This window comes from Athene noctua, chromosome 18, assembly GCF_965140245.1.
Source record: "Athene noctua chromosome 18, bAthNoc1.hap1.1, whole genome shotgun sequence".
NCBI classification, from domain to species: domain Eukaryota; kingdom Metazoa; phylum Chordata; class Aves; order Strigiformes; family Strigidae; genus Athene; species Athene noctua.
In genome coordinates, this window is record NC_134054.1 from 14,771,476 (window position 1) to 14,786,884 (window position 15,409).

A 15,409-nucleotide genomic window follows, 5' to 3' on the forward strand; every position below is an offset into this window, starting at 1 on the left:
AATACTGAGAATATTTTGTGTGGGGGGTTTTTTGTTGTATTTGTTTGGGGTTTTTTTGGTTTTGTTTGTGGGGTGGTTTTTTGTTTGTTTTTTTTTTTTTTTTTTTTTTAAAGTACCCATCTTGTTTGCTGTCCCTCATCTTTCCTTGTTCTGTTATCCCAATTATCTATTTTATTCTATTCTCCTCTAAGTATTTTGCTGGACAAAAGCATTTTAATTGCTCAGAGCTCAGTAGTCTCCTAGAGTCCATCTATATGGGTATTCAGAATCACCCTTGGAGGTCATCTCAGCTCAAGCAGCATAAACCGCTCTTCAACACCAATAGTGTTCTTGACAATACCATCCACAGCACATTTCCCATATGCTAATAACAGAAATGAGATACAAAAGTGCTAGGATGTAAAGTTGTTGGATTATCAAGATAAAACTCCTAAGCTCAAAGGCTGATGCATATATGTACATTGAAAACACACTGCTGGAAGAGAAGAGATAGGAGATGCATGAAATGAGACAAACCTCATATTCACAATTTAAGGGTTTTCAAGACAGGTTCAATTGTCATATGGTTGAGCTTATAAAACACAAAGCTGTCAGGGCTTTAGGGCACTCTTAAGATTGGTTGTAAATGTCACTTTAGACAAAGTCTTAGTTGTCTTTACCATTCTGCATCTTTCTAGAATTTGGCCAACTTTGCCTGCAACTTCTCTTCCTGTTCACACACTGATTGAATCTGGAACGTTTGAGAGGCAGACTCCTTAAAAATCTCAATCAGATTAGAACCTCGGCCTGTTTTTAGCACTACAATTTCTTCTTGAAGTCCATGTACAAGAACAACTCCCCTCCCCTGTTAATATATACTTGTCTAAGACAAAAAAAAAGTGATTCAATCTTGGATATAAAACTGTTTAATTACTTTTTTTTTAATTAGAGGGAGATCAGAGGGACTTTTTCATGAGCCAGATGCATACTGTAAACCACACATTTCCAGTCATACAGAATGAAGGCCACCTAAGCAATTCTTTAGTTTCCAGTGGCCGCCTTGGACTGACAGCCGCCTCTTTGCAGGCTGGCTATGAAAGAAATTCTTCTTCCAGTGTGTTGTTCCTTCTCTAAGTTCCCAGATACTTTCTTTTCCACATGACTCCATTTTCTTGTTAAACCTTGAGAACGTGTTTTTTAATCATGTCAATCATAAAACTAATGTCTATATGCATATATTGAAATTTTGCTACAAGTTTTCTTGCAGTAATATACATAGAACATCAAACAATGCAGGATGGAAAGATCACCTGATCCAACCTTTCACGGGAAAGGAAGCCTTGTTTTGCCAGTTATCAGGCCTATCATAAAGGACACAGCCAACATAAAGATGAACCAATAACCAAATTATATTTGATACAAAAGGGTCAGTACACGGGTGAGGGCTGGGGATACAAACAAGTCAGTCAGATTATACATAATCAACATCAATCCCACTGACCCCAACAATGACACCGCACGACCAATGATGGATGGAATAAATGGTGAAATGCGGTCTCTCATAGAAGGGACGGGAGACAACCGAGTCAACAAGCCAAACACATCAGACCAAGGAAGCCACACACTGAATCTCTACACAGCCCGCATTTACAAAAGCCAGACCTGACTGGAGCCCAGTCAGCCCAGTCCCAGGGAGGCGGGAGGTCCTTCCCCAACAGGGAACTCTGCAGAATGCCTCCACCTCACAGACAGACACTCCACTCTTCCTGCAAGTGGTGCCAGCTTTCATCCCCTAGATGGGACACCTGACCTTTCCTTACTTAATGCGGGACACCTGGGGCACATTTACCTTGCAGGCTCTCCCTGCAAGGCCAGAGGATAGTTTAAAAGGGAAACTCACCACCCCTTCGTGAAGGGCTGTGGGAATCACCCCTATAGCAACCTTAATTTGGGGCTTGAGGTTGAAACCCCAGCATTTCAAGCCTAGATGGGATTATCTAGTACACCCTGTCCAATGTGTCTTGAAAATGTCTAGTGATGAGGACTCTACCATGTCCCTAGAGCAGTTGTTCCAGTGATTGATTTCACTGTAAAAAAAAAAGGTTTTTTACATTGAGACAAAGCCTCTTGCAGTGCAACTTGTACCCACGGCCCCCTGTCTTCTCCATGTGGCTGCCTGTGAAAAGAGAAACTCCATCCTCTCTGTAGTCACCTTTTATGTACTAGAAAACTGTGACGAAGACCCCCAAGCCTTCTCCAGAGAGAAAAGACCCAACTCCTACAGTGTTTCTTCATAGGGCAGGCTCTCCAGCCCTTTGATCATCTTTGTGGCCCTCTCCAGCCCACCCATGTCTTTTTTCCAATTGTGGGGACCAAAACTGGACACAGTACTCCAGGTGTGGTGTCTGTCTAACCATGAATTACTGTGAGCTTTTCATATGAATAAGTTGGGCACAAAACTGGCAAGTATGATGTTCTAAATTTGTTTCATGACAGCTTACGAAACAAGATAAATTAAGTCACTCACTTTTTAGTAAGAGTATCTTTCTTTCTCAAACAAGCACTGTGACTCCATTCTCTTCTGCATAGCTCAATTTCCAGACTTTTATGTCTCATCTGCAGTTCTCTTATCTGCTGCTTCAACTTTTTAAATTGTTTGACTTGGGCTTCTTTCACTGAAGCAGGCACTGCACCCTTTTCCTTGGCAGCATGAGCTAGTTCTTCATGCCTGGAAGATGTTGAGAGACAGAATAAAGGGAAGTTCCAAGCAACACAAGCACATTATTTTTTAGTATGGTTGATTTAATTTCTTATCAGTTTGGTTTGAGCAAGTTCAAAGAATCATTGTCAGAAGCAGTGGAAACAGAAATCAATATCCACTTGTCAGTGGAACAGGTTGCAGGAAGGTCTTTTGTGGTTGTTTTTCTCAACTAAAAATGCCACTATTTAGTTGTATGTAGGACCAGAGCTGAATCCCTCTTATACCACTGCAGAAAGTTTAACTCCAGTTTATCACAGAACTTTAAGTTTCTGATTAGCACAAACTACAACAGTATTTCACCTAAATATGGGATCTGGGTGACCCTAAAAATTAAATTGTTTTTTTGTTTGGTTTTTTGATTGATTTTTTTTTTTAAAGATGACTCAGAGAAGCTTTTTTAACAGGTAAACCACTCCATTCAGCATCCACTTTTACCATACTGAAAATATTCTTCACAGTAACTGAACAACTGAAAGACATCTACACCCAAGTGGCCCAAATATTTAAGAGACTGTGGGGATCCACAGAGCAAAAATGCTTCCTTGAATATTTAGTTTTCATTCACAAATTAATTTCCTGAGCATGCACTCACACCAAAGGAGAGATCAGGTTTAAAATAAGACAGAAGTGAGTTAGAAAAAAACACCAAATAGTGCTTACAGAAAACTCAAATCTAACAGTAAATAAAAAACCAGATATGCAAGTAATAGTTGTATAATGTTCTTACCCTCTGAAATTGACCTGCATATAAATTTTCAAAATATATCCAACATTTTGAATATAAAGGATTTAAAAAAACCCCAGAAGAAACCATAATTAACTATGAGGAAGTCTTATTTCTTAAGTTTGAACTAGTGATGAGTAAAACATAAAAGATAAACACCCCAATAATACTCTTGTATGAATGAGTTGTTTTCTGTCACTATATTCACAATCTGTCTGTAGCTGTTTGAGAAAGTATAAAGTTGTGACTGAACATAACTGGACTTACTGGATTCAAATCAAGTGTGGAAATATGATACACCAAAACTAGCCACACACTCTGGAAGTGGAATGAACTAAGCTTTTTCATTGTATTTACTGCTTGGAAGAGGTACTGCTTTTTGCAGTAAAGGCAGAAGATACCATTGAACCATTAAAACTTCTAAGGTAAAACTTTATTTGAAGTGAGACAGATTACATGTAGGAAGAATGTAGCAGAATTAACTGGAATCCATGCGACTTAGCAAATACTTCATACAAAGGGTTACCTCCTGCTGCTGCAACAATATATATTACTAGATCAATTAATTCACGTACCCCGTCTCAAGATGTTGCTGAACTAAGAGTATGTGAAAAAGAGTAAGTTAAAAGTGTTGTGGAACTGTAGAGTCTGTGAAAAGAAGTTTATTTCAATTATAAACAAAATTATACAATACCAAGCATCTTTCACAGCAACAAAATCATTGAACTGCTTTTCTTTCTCCAGTCTCAAACCAAACATTTCTGCTGTTTGCAGTGATTTTGTTGTTTGTATTCCACCCTCTTTGAGTGCCTCCAGTTCTCTGGTCAGCAGCTTCACCTCAAAAAGGAGAAGAATGAGACTTAAGAATTCTAATGAGAGGCTGATATAACCTTATTTTTTAAGAGCTCCAGAAACAAAATACTATAGAAAGTTGTGAGGTGGGGTTTTTGGGTCTGTGTGATTCTTTTATTTGTTTGTGTTGTTTTGGGTTTTTTTAAAATTTGTAAGTAACATTTTTTTACCATATAAGCATTAGGTCAACAAAGCACTTAAAAACACCTTCTCCATAACCTGCAACCTCTGCTGTTATTGAGATTTCTACTCCCATATTACTGCTAAATATCCATTTTGTAGCCTCTTCCTACAACTATTACCTACATTAACATTAATCCTTATCTCTGCCTAAAGTTCCTTTTACACAGGTTTTTTATTCAGTGACTTCCTGGTTTCATTAATACATGGGGGAAATGACTGCAGGTGACCTCTCCTTCCCTTAACACTTCCACCTCAAATTCAGGTGCGAATTATATATATATATATAAAATGCATAACTCAATATAGACAATATGTTTTGTAAAGAAAGAAAAAGATATAATAGCATCTAGCACACGAGGCCTACTGAGAGCTATTATATTTAGATACAGCTGCAAACAGTATTAGAAGCTGAAGCAGTACTAGAGATACCTAATCAAGCACTCAAGTCTGAAAACTGCAAAGATTAAAGGTTTCTTCTAAAGTACTATCAGAGTATACTGCATATCACAGAGTAAACAGTATGTGCAAATTTACATTTAATAAGTACACATGCAGTTGTAGTTCCTTTATTCATACTGAGTCACAGAATCATAGATTGGTTTGGGTTGGGAGGGACCTTAAAGTCCATCCAGTGCCACCCCCTGCCCCAGGCAGGGCCACCTTCCACCAGCCCAGGTTGCCCAAAGCCCCATCCAGCCTGGCCTTGAACCCTGCCAGGGAGGGGGCAGCCACAGCTTCTCTGGGCAGCCTGTGCCAGGGCCTCACCCCCCTCACAGGGGAGAATTTCTTCCCTATGTCTAATCTAAATCTCCCCTCTCTCAGTTTAAAACTGTCACCCCTCGTCCCATCCCTCCCCCCGTGATGACGAGTCCCTCCCCCGTTCCTGCAGCCCCTTTCAGCCCTGGGAGGCCGCTCTAAGGTCTCCCCGGAGCCTTCTCTTCTCCAGCTGAACCCCCCAACTATCTTAGCCTGTTCTTATAAGGGAAGTGTTCCAAGCACCTGGATCATTTTTGTGGCCTCCTCTAGAGTTGCTCCAACAGGTCCATACCCTTCTTATGTCAGGGGCTCCAGAGCTCAACAAGGTACTGCAGGTAGGGTCTCATGAGAGCCAACAGCAGTTGGTCGTTCAATCTTTATAGTCAAGACCACAGTAATACAAAGTGGGTTGAGGTCCATTAATACAGTGGTGTCCTTTAAAGAAGGCCGAAGACAGGGCAAGAAAACAAACCAAGAAACTAAACTCCAGTTGTGTCAATCAAGATGCAGGAGTACGTGGATACCAATAATGGCCACACAACCTTTTGCTACCCTCATATGCCTTTGTCAAAGTAAAGTCTGTAGGCAGAAGTCCTTTAATTGGACAAAAATCAACACAGCTGGAAAAAGCTGGCTATCTTTTAGGCATACAAGCCCTCTTTCTGATAGCCCAATGTTATAAGCTGGTTTAATGTGAGGGTTTTTTTCACACCCTCTATCTATACACCTTGGTTTGTTGAATTATTAAGCAATCAGATACCACCATGAAGCAAGTGAACACAGGCACAAGAGGATCAGCCAAAGTAATGTTGGATGATGATTAGCAAAGACTGCACATGCAGCGAATACAAATTTTAGAAGAGCGAACTCCTCCTTACTAGCCTTAGAAGGATGAGACAGGCCTTTCAAAGACCTATATATAGTTTCTGGTTGTGTAGGAAAAACCCCAGTCACTATGAATGAAATTGAGATGCATACCACAAATACCCCTGGCTTCTGGTGTGAAATTCTTCTGAAGTAACATTGCAAGTTATTCAGAGTCCAAAGCACAGAAATTAGAGACACCAGTGAAGACACCACTGAAGAAGCGTGAAACTCATTCTTCACAACAGCAATGTTTTATACATGTATGAAAAACTGTTCATAAGGAAGCCATGGATTTTCCAGAAATTGAACTGCTGCAGCGAGTGGACATTCAAGTGCCTAGATTGTATTAAAAGTCTTTCTGAGTTACTACTTCCAGAAGTTCAACTGATAAATCACAACTGAAACTTGAAAACAAGAGGATGAGGTCACAAGGGATTTTGGCTAATTGATGCAATATCATCTGTTAGGTTAAGGGAAATGACTGCAAAGAGACCCAAAGCCAAGCATGTAAGAGATGCTTCTTTAGTTGCAAGTCATAAACAATGGAGATACCACACTGGAGGAAAAAAAAAGTTACAAGGTATAGTGTGTATTAGATGGAATGCCCTTATGCTTGCGGAACAACAGTCAACCAGCTTTATCATTACAGTTTAACCACGCAACACAATTTCTAAATCAAGCCAGTTATTATTGTTCAAGTGAGAAGTGCTCATACTCCTTTGGGTAGGTTCATAAACTGCCTTCGGGGAGGTAAAAGACTCTGGGATGACAGGTTCTTTCAGCAGGACCACTATACTGAGGGCAGCGAGATGTGGACTGGCAGGTGTTGGGTGCAATATGTAACTGCCTAACAATCTCTTTCACCACTTCCATTTACATTATATATTGGCTTGGTTGTCAGGCCAAAAAGGAATCATTCTAATTCTAACAATTAAACACATTCATATGTAAATAATTAAAAGTCATTTTAATATCAAATACATTTTGTACAAAAACAAAGAAGGAAGGTTTTGTTCTTTAAATTCGTAATATAGAGGTGGTGTAATGCCCTCCTAAACTATCACAGTTGAAGGTCAGATTTCACTGTTAGTAAGATTATGTTTTTACAATGAAATGACAGCAATATAGGAGTCAGAAGGGGGAGGGGGAAGCAACTTGTAATTAGGAGTACGACAAACAATGTAACATTTACCCATCTTGCTTAAGGCTGCCTCTGCTTTCTAGATGCTGACCTTTCCTGTGGTTTCAAGGTTAACAAATTTAGCAGTGTGCTGTCTACACAAAATAATCTTACACAATCTCAGATTGCTAAACACATTCTTAACAGTTCCTTACAAGGGGCAGCTTCCAGACAAGCAATAGCTACTACACAAGTAGTGCATAATTTTCTGAACCATCATTACAAATCTCACCAATTTAAGCAAAAAAAGGAAAAAATTTAAAAGCTTATACAACTACAGCAGTTTTAAATTCTAACTAAAAAAAAAAATTGAAAAGAGGATTGCTAGATGGCACTAGAGCAACACAACATTGCTTCTCTGTATTCTTATACCTGTTTCTGACAAGCAAGCTCTCCTTCCAGTTCTTGGGTTTTTCTCTCCATGTGATGTTTCACATATTCCTCATGCTGTTGATCTACGTGACTGTTCCTAGAGCTATAAACAAAAATAAAACAAATTTCCATTGAAGCACATCTCTGGAGACCTAATGAGGCACATATATGTAAAAGTTTTTGAACAGTAACACGTAACACATACAGGCTAGGTGATGAGTGGATTGAGAGCAGCCTCCAGGAGAAGGACTTGGGGGTATTAGCAGATGGAAAACTGCCTGTGAGCCAGCAACTTGTGCTCACAGCCCAGAAAGCCCCCCCCGTGTGCTGGGCTGCACCCAGAGCAGGGTGGGCACAGGGCAAGGGGGGGATTCTCCCCCTCTGCTCTGCTCTGGGAGACCCCCCTGCAGGGCTGGGTCCAGCTCTGGGGCACCAACAGCAGGACACGGACCTGCTGGAGCGGGGCCAGAGGAGGCCACGGAGATGCTGGGGGGCTGGAGCACCCCCTGTGAGGACAGGCTGGGAGAGTTGGGGGGTTCATCTGGAGGAGAGAAGGCTCCGGGGAGACCTTAGAGCGGCCCCCCAGGGCTGAAAGGGGCTGCAGGAAAGGGGGGAGGGACTCGTCATCAGGAGGGGAGGGATAGGACAAGGGGTGATGATTTTAAACTGACAGAGGGGAGATTTAGATGAGATCTAAGGAGGAAATTCTCCCCTGGGAGGGGGGTGAGGCCCTGGCACAAGCTGCCCAGAGCAGCTGTGGCTGCCCCCTCCCTGGCAGGGTTCAAGGCCAGGTTGGACGGGGCTTTGGGCAACCTGGGCTGGTGGAAGGTGGCCCTGCCCGGGGCAGGGGGTGGCACTGGGTGGGCTTTAAGGTCCCTTCCAACTCAAACCAATCTATGATTCTATAAATACAAGATGCTATAATTTCCTAAAGTAACAGTCACCATAATATTTTTTCTCATAAGTCAGTTGAAACCAATTATAACAGTATATGCCATTTCTCAAAACTATACTTCAAAAGTTAGCTGCATACAAAATATTGAGGATCCACTGAAATGTAGTGAAATACTTCCACTTCAGTATGAGTTCCTCCTCCACCCATTAATTTCTGTTAATGAGAAGAAATTGCAAAACAAGGGTTGCCCATCAGAAATCCGATCTTTTAAATACATTTAAAAATAGAAGTAGCTTTGTATCTTTTCCTCTCCTCCCCCCAGTAAAGTTTCTCTGAGATACAGTGAGTGGAAGAATACCAGTAAGGCCAGCATTTCAAACCAATTTGAAGAGCTGATACTGCTACCATGACCACTAAGTTCTGTAACGACACACTGAACCTTTTCAAACTTTGGATTCCTCCCTGCAAGATTCAACAGGCTTGGTGCAGTCTGTTACATGGCCAAACAGACCTGGATTGATACCGTGCGGTTCTGCAACCTTATGATTATTTCAACTCTCTATGACAGTTATTTTATGTAGCTGAATGGCCACTCCATTTGGTTAGATAAGGTTGATCATATAATAACTACGCAGACAGAACCACAAACTAGAACTGGATAATCACAAACACCTAAATGCATATTCACTTTCATATTCTGCCAGATTTTTGCCTTTAAATTTACACTTCACTTGAATTACTCTGAATCCTATAGCCAACACTTGTGCACATAAAGGAAGTCTAACAGAACTGTTGTCTCAGTGTAGTCTAGACAGGCACTTTTACACATCCCTTGTTCATCCCACAACTCTCCAGGGCAAGGCAGATCAGAAGAATATTTGTTGTACTGCTCAGAGATCAGTATCCAGTCCAGCCTGGCAAAGAGGCAATACTGGGTGTAAAAGACTCAAACTCCTCCTTCCATTCCCAAAGGATATGCTCTATACAAAATTCTTGAACTGGCTTTAAATAAATTTGCATATGCTCCAGAACTACAGTACTATCAATTAGTTAATGGCCTTCAAGGAATTCCATATCACTTCTAATAACTAAAAAAAGGTATTTAAAACTTATTCAGCCATCTCTATGTTATAAATGCAGCGTGACCCAGAACACTGTACAGCAGTTATGATTTTAAACACAGAATAATCCCAAAGATGCTGCTATATCTGAAGACAGTAGTTATATTAAACAAGAGCAAGGGGGTGACAGATATCAAGAAACAAGCATTTACCCTCCCCCCAAGGTTTAGAAGTCCATAAAAAGAATAATAAAAATTAGTGAGAATGGCCAAACTAAACATGTGCATGGCTTCAGCTATCTTCACCTTTTAATTGGCTGTATCTTTTAATTGGTTGTATCAGTCATAAATATTGGTCCTGTGACTGGATTTGCCCCAACAAGACTTCTTTCCTTCACAGAGGTCTACCAGAGAAGGTGGGAAAAAATGTATTTAAGAGTGCACAAACCCAACTCCTATCGTATGATTAGCTCGCAAAGGCTTGAAATAGTTGAAAGGCTGAACCATTTGTGTGGAATCCACAGCACAGTATAGCAACTAATGTCTAGTAGCCCTATTATTGACAACGGTTAATTGTTACATATTATTATTGTTAATTATATATTATTGAAAACGGTTGATACCATTATCATTTGTCTCCTCACATACACAGAAGACAAGTGCATCTTGATATAACACACAGGTGACATATCACACCACTTTCAGATTCATCTCATTTCCCAGAAGTGTTTCAGCACCCGAGGAAAAAGCATTCCCTTCTGACAAATCATTTTCTGCTCCCCACACTATGTTTCCCTTATAATTATACCATCTCCACCCAGTCATATCATCCCCCCAACATGCACCCTTATGTAGGGACATGCTGTATGTTTAAAAGCATCCTCACTTTCACTTAATACTATCCTTTTCTCTAAAACATTGCCAGAAATCAGACAAGTCACTGTGGAAACCAAGATGTAAGAGGTGTAAAAATAGCCCAAGTAACTTCTTTTAGTCCTCACTCTGTTCACGTTCTAGGTGTTCCTGTCAGAACAGATAATCATATCTCCATGCTCAAAGTGCTAACATCTGTGAATGATGTTACTGATTTATCCCAATCCAAATATGTCCTAAATTTCTTTTTTCCTGCATACTATTCTAAGGAAGTCACATCTCACCTGCAAAACCATTCCAGCTCTAATGTACATTCTTCAATATGTCATCGACAGCGATAATGAAGTTTGTGTCTTTTTCTTTCCTTGATGAGCATGTGCTCCACTTTACCCAGCTGTACTCTAAGATCACTAATCTCTGCCTGTTTAGCATTTTCAGATGTTTTCAGATGAATGACTGTGACATCATTGTGTTCTAACTTTTTCTCTCTTCTAAAATTCTTAGGTTATAGACTAAATCTTATTTAAATTTGTTAAATTGTTCATGCATGTCTTGGAGCTGCTTTTTGACATCTTGCAGCATTTTCTTTTGACACAGAAACTGCATGTAGCTCTTTCCCTTCTCACTGAAGGAGATCATTTAGTTCTCTCTCCATGTGAAACACTACTATAAATCTGAACCAGGAGCTGATAGAAGACAGTTAAGACTGATAGCTAATACAAATCAAGTATCTCGTCACTCCCAATTTACTGCATAGCTGATAATTAATTACCAGTGAATTTTAAATTTAAATTGCAAAGTTTTTCCTGGACCATCAGGCATTGGCCACTTCTAGAAGCAGAATTTACCTTTACTTATAGTACTGCATTGTCCAGGAGTAAGACTTTCCAAATTAGTTATGAAATGACATGAAATTTTGGGGTGGGAAAACATAATTTTCTCCTTTCTTTATACAGATTGAAAATAGAGGCATAAAAAGATTTAGTCACTGTAAGCTGCATGCATATTTCTCTTTTCTTGAAGACATTTATGACAAGTCAAGTCACAGTCCAGCCTTCTTTTATATCAATAATATCAACTACTGTGTCCCTTTTCTCTTGTCCTCCCACAATTACTCACGGGATTACAAAGCTACTGTTCTGTCCACAGTTAAATCCACCTCGAAGTTACTTTTCAGAAAGGCCAACAGGGATGAGAAAACACCTCTATTTCAGTAACATATTAACTGTATCTTTAAAACTAAAAAGAAAAATAAACAACATAGCAGTTGTGCTTTTACTGGTAAAACCCTTTACCTGCTTCACTTCCATCTCTTGCTATTGTTTATTCTCCATATTTGCCTCATATCTAATGATAAACTCTGTAGAAGAAGAAAACATTATTTCTAAACACTGTTTAAAAAAAAAAAAAAAAAAAAGGTAGTTTCTGCTCAGATCTCTCCAGAGATTTTTCCCAAATCTCTGGAGTCAATACGGCTTCTCTCACTGTACAGTATTATTCTGTGTCAGTGGTTACAGATAATCGCATCTGGATAAGCACAGGGATGCAGAGAACAAATCAGACAAGCACGCCTTTCAAACAGTGGCTCTTTAATCTCTTTAAATGAAAGAGATTTCCAGATCAGCAAACATGATGCAGTACCTCTATGCTAAAGGATGCCACAATTCAAACAACATTTTTCTTCACAAACTACACAACTCTGATTCTCTGGGATTAAAAAATGAGTTTCTGATCGTTGGACATGACAAGTAGAACAAAAAAAATCAAACTTGCTTTTCCCAGGTACACTGAATAACAAACACTGCTAGAGGACACAATGATCTGGTGGTCTTTCATCCCTGCTGGCCTAGATTTCACATCTATTTCTAAGGCAATTAAAATTATGTTTTCTCTTCATATTCTATGTCTCATTGGCAAATCGTGCTGCCTTGTAGAAAATGGTATAAGTAGTATCTTCTTCATTTGGGTAAGCAGAAATAGGTATTTTTTGTCACAGTCACTGTTGTGGGTATTGATGAACAGTACTGCCTCCTTGCCTGTAATATGCAAGGCTAAGATAGGTATGTTCTTTCTTTATCTTCCTTTCAGCTACTGTTGCTACAAATGCATCTGATGGCTACCACAGCTAAAAATATTAAAAAAACCTGATTGCCTTTCCCCCTTCACCTCAATCATAAAAACACTAAAGATAAAAAAAGCCTATTGAGATGCTTTCTGGACTCAATGCACTAAAAGAAACTATGCTCAGTCTATACCCATTAAGGTAACAAAACACTTTTGCAAGTGCTTTTTAAAAACCTGGCGTATGCTTCATTGGCTAAAATTAGCAATACATTATTAGACAAGAGTCTAATAATGTCTAAAAAAAAAAAAAGAGTCTAATTCCTTGTGTAAGGAATCAAAAACAAGACCACAGCTCCAGCCTATTACTTCCTTGAAATCATCAAACTGAAGTCACAACTTCTCTTGGAAAGAGGTGGTTAAGAAAAATGATACTTCTTTTACAATCTCTCTACAATTATCTTAAAATTAAAAGGCACCACACAGTTCCCTATAAAAACAACCCTCCTCCCTATCTCCATACATCTCACTTAAATTAATGGCACTGGCAAACTGAAAGTGGTATCCTGAGGTGAATTTGGGTTATATATAACATAGGAATCACTCATTTTGTATAAAAATATGATTGAAGGAGCCTTCCTGTAATTTTAAAATATTACTTTCCATCAAAGAGCTGTATTTCCTAGAAATGCAATTTAATAGGGAAGAAGGGAGCCTTTAGCCTTTGATAGCAGCAGTACTTATAATTGCAAGTGAGTTTTGATAAGGACCATAATGGAAATAACAGTGTAATTTTAAATATAAATCGCACCAATTGCCGGGATATCTTACAGCCAGAAGAAGAACAGTAAACCTGTACATGATGACAACATCTTAAAAAAAGCACGGCTTACCCGTACAACCTAAACGGCAAAGATACCCATTACAATCCAACCGCTTACTTCAAGCTTATCCAGAAAGAAGTGACTGATAGGTACTCCTACTGCCCAAAGGTGAGGGCCTAATGAGACTCTATCAGCCTCTTCACCAAAGGAAAGTGATGGCTTGGCTGTAAATCACACCCAGCTGAATGTGGCTGGCATATCTGATTAGGTGGAGATTTTGCAGCTGTTACTACTAAAATGCTACTTCAACAACAAGAAGTTAGGTGCCATGTTTGAGCCAGTCACCAAATAAGAAGAACAAGGTGATGCTGAAGAAGATTTCAGACTAATACTTGAGAACCTTCAGACTTCCATACAACCCCTATTTGTCAGAGGTATAAAGCTTTAAAATTTTGTTCAAAGTATAAAGAAACGGTACTTGCTTCTCTCTTCCTTGCTATCCTTATAACATATCCTTATTGTATCAAGAATAAGATGTGCATAACAGACTGGCAGAGCTAATAAACCAGGATTGCTTCTCTTCCTTTCAAAACTACAGAAAAGAGGTTGAGAAAGAAAATGCTACACAGCCCATACATTAGGTATCTCTAGCCACAGCTGTTTTCCTTGACGAAGCATTAACGGACAAAGACCACCTGAGTATTAGCACAGCTGTTTCACTATGTGCTGCAAGTCATGAGACAAGCAATTAGCAGAGGCCACAGCTACACTGTTAAGCAGTTGTGCCATAGCACTGCTGCAAAAAAGAAAAGAGGAAATCATGTCAACACAGTTCCAAGAAAAAAATTATGACAGTCGGTGATACAAGCTAGTGTCACTTGTGTGCTGTCTCCTTCTTTACTGCTAGCACTTGGTTTGCTCTTTACAAGTAAGGTTAGACATATAAAACAGCAAATACACATCATGCATTATACAGTCTGATCAGAACAGATAAAATACAGCAGAAGGGGGGGATAGGGTAAGGACCTGTAACACAGAAACCCGGGCTGTAAGGTGCTGAGCAGGGGCACACCTCTGGCAAAGTATGAGGTGGGCTGTGATGCGGGGTACACGATAACCTGATGCCAGGCTCTGGCATCATGTAGGACAGACAAGAGTAGGAGGCATAAGGGATTGCATAAGTAAAAGACAAGGTATAGTGGGAAGAAACAATTTCCCCTGGGACTGACAAATGGATACATCTTCTGGAGTGTCCAGGAATGTAAATAGAGGGAAACACACCATGAAAAACACCAAAACTGAGTCCCTAGAGCAAGTATCCTCAGGGATGACAGGAAGGGACAACACACGGAGGGAAGAAAGGAATGCTACTGCAAGCCAGGGATCAAGTACCCTGCAGGACTAGAGGTTTGTACACCTTAAGTGCAGAGAGGGAGAGACATAATCCAGCGTGAGTGAAAGAAAACACTGCCAGTGGAACGGCCAGCAAGCAGGAAGCAGGTTCCAGGAGGAGAGGCGAGAAGTCCCATGGAGGGCCCAGAGGGTCGGATGCTCTGAGGCGTAGGAGCAGATGGCAGGCAGCCGAGGCCAAGGCAGAGGAAGGCAGCGGAGAGGAGCTCACGGTAGCCGAAGATAACGCTTGGGACACCGAGGCAGCGCACTGAGCGCGCTTCGTAGCAGGAAAGGTGCAGAAAGACAGCGGGCCCGGAGAGAGAACAGGGCGCAAGACGCACGGGCGCCGCGTCGAGAGCTCTGAAGGACGAGCTCGGCACGCCGTGCAGCCCCGGCCCGGCCCGGCCGCGTCCCTCGGGAAGGGCGGCGGGCGGCCGGGAGGCGGGCCCGTTTCCATGGGAACGGCGGCCGCCGCCAGCCCCGGGCGGGCGTCCCCCGGCCCCGCCCCCCGGCCCGTCCCGCCGCACCTCCCCCGTCCCACCCGAGCCGGTGACATGCAGCAGCCCCCCGGATATGCGCACTCCTCTGCAGCGCCGGTCTCTTCCCATAACACCCCCGCCTCCCAAAACA

The 15,409-nt window shown here is 40.9% G+C and overlaps 1 protein-coding gene across 3 annotated transcripts in view; it reads right to left on the bottom strand.

Annotated features, from left to right (window-relative positions):
* Positions 1 to 15,184, bottom strand: part of CCDC57 (coiled-coil domain containing 57) — a 42,095-nt gene extending 26,911 nt beyond the window's left edge. For 2 of the 3 annotated variants that reach the window (XM_074922040.1, XM_074922042.1), the window contains exons 1-2: positions 4,159 to 4,250; positions 2,507 to 2,707 (exon numbers count right to left, since the gene is read on the bottom strand). In XM_074922040.1, the coding sequence (XP_074778141.1) occupies positions 2,507 to 2,707; positions 4,159 to 4,223 (266 nt within the window). In that variant the 5' untranslated portion in view covers positions 4,224 to 4,250. Of the gene's footprint in view, positions 1 to 2,506; positions 2,708 to 4,158; positions 4,251 to 7,674; positions 7,778 to 14,804 lie in introns of those variants that run through there. The other variant, XM_074922041.1, reaches the window with a different exon arrangement.
* Between the last annotated feature and the right edge of the window lie 225 nt (positions 15,185 to 15,409).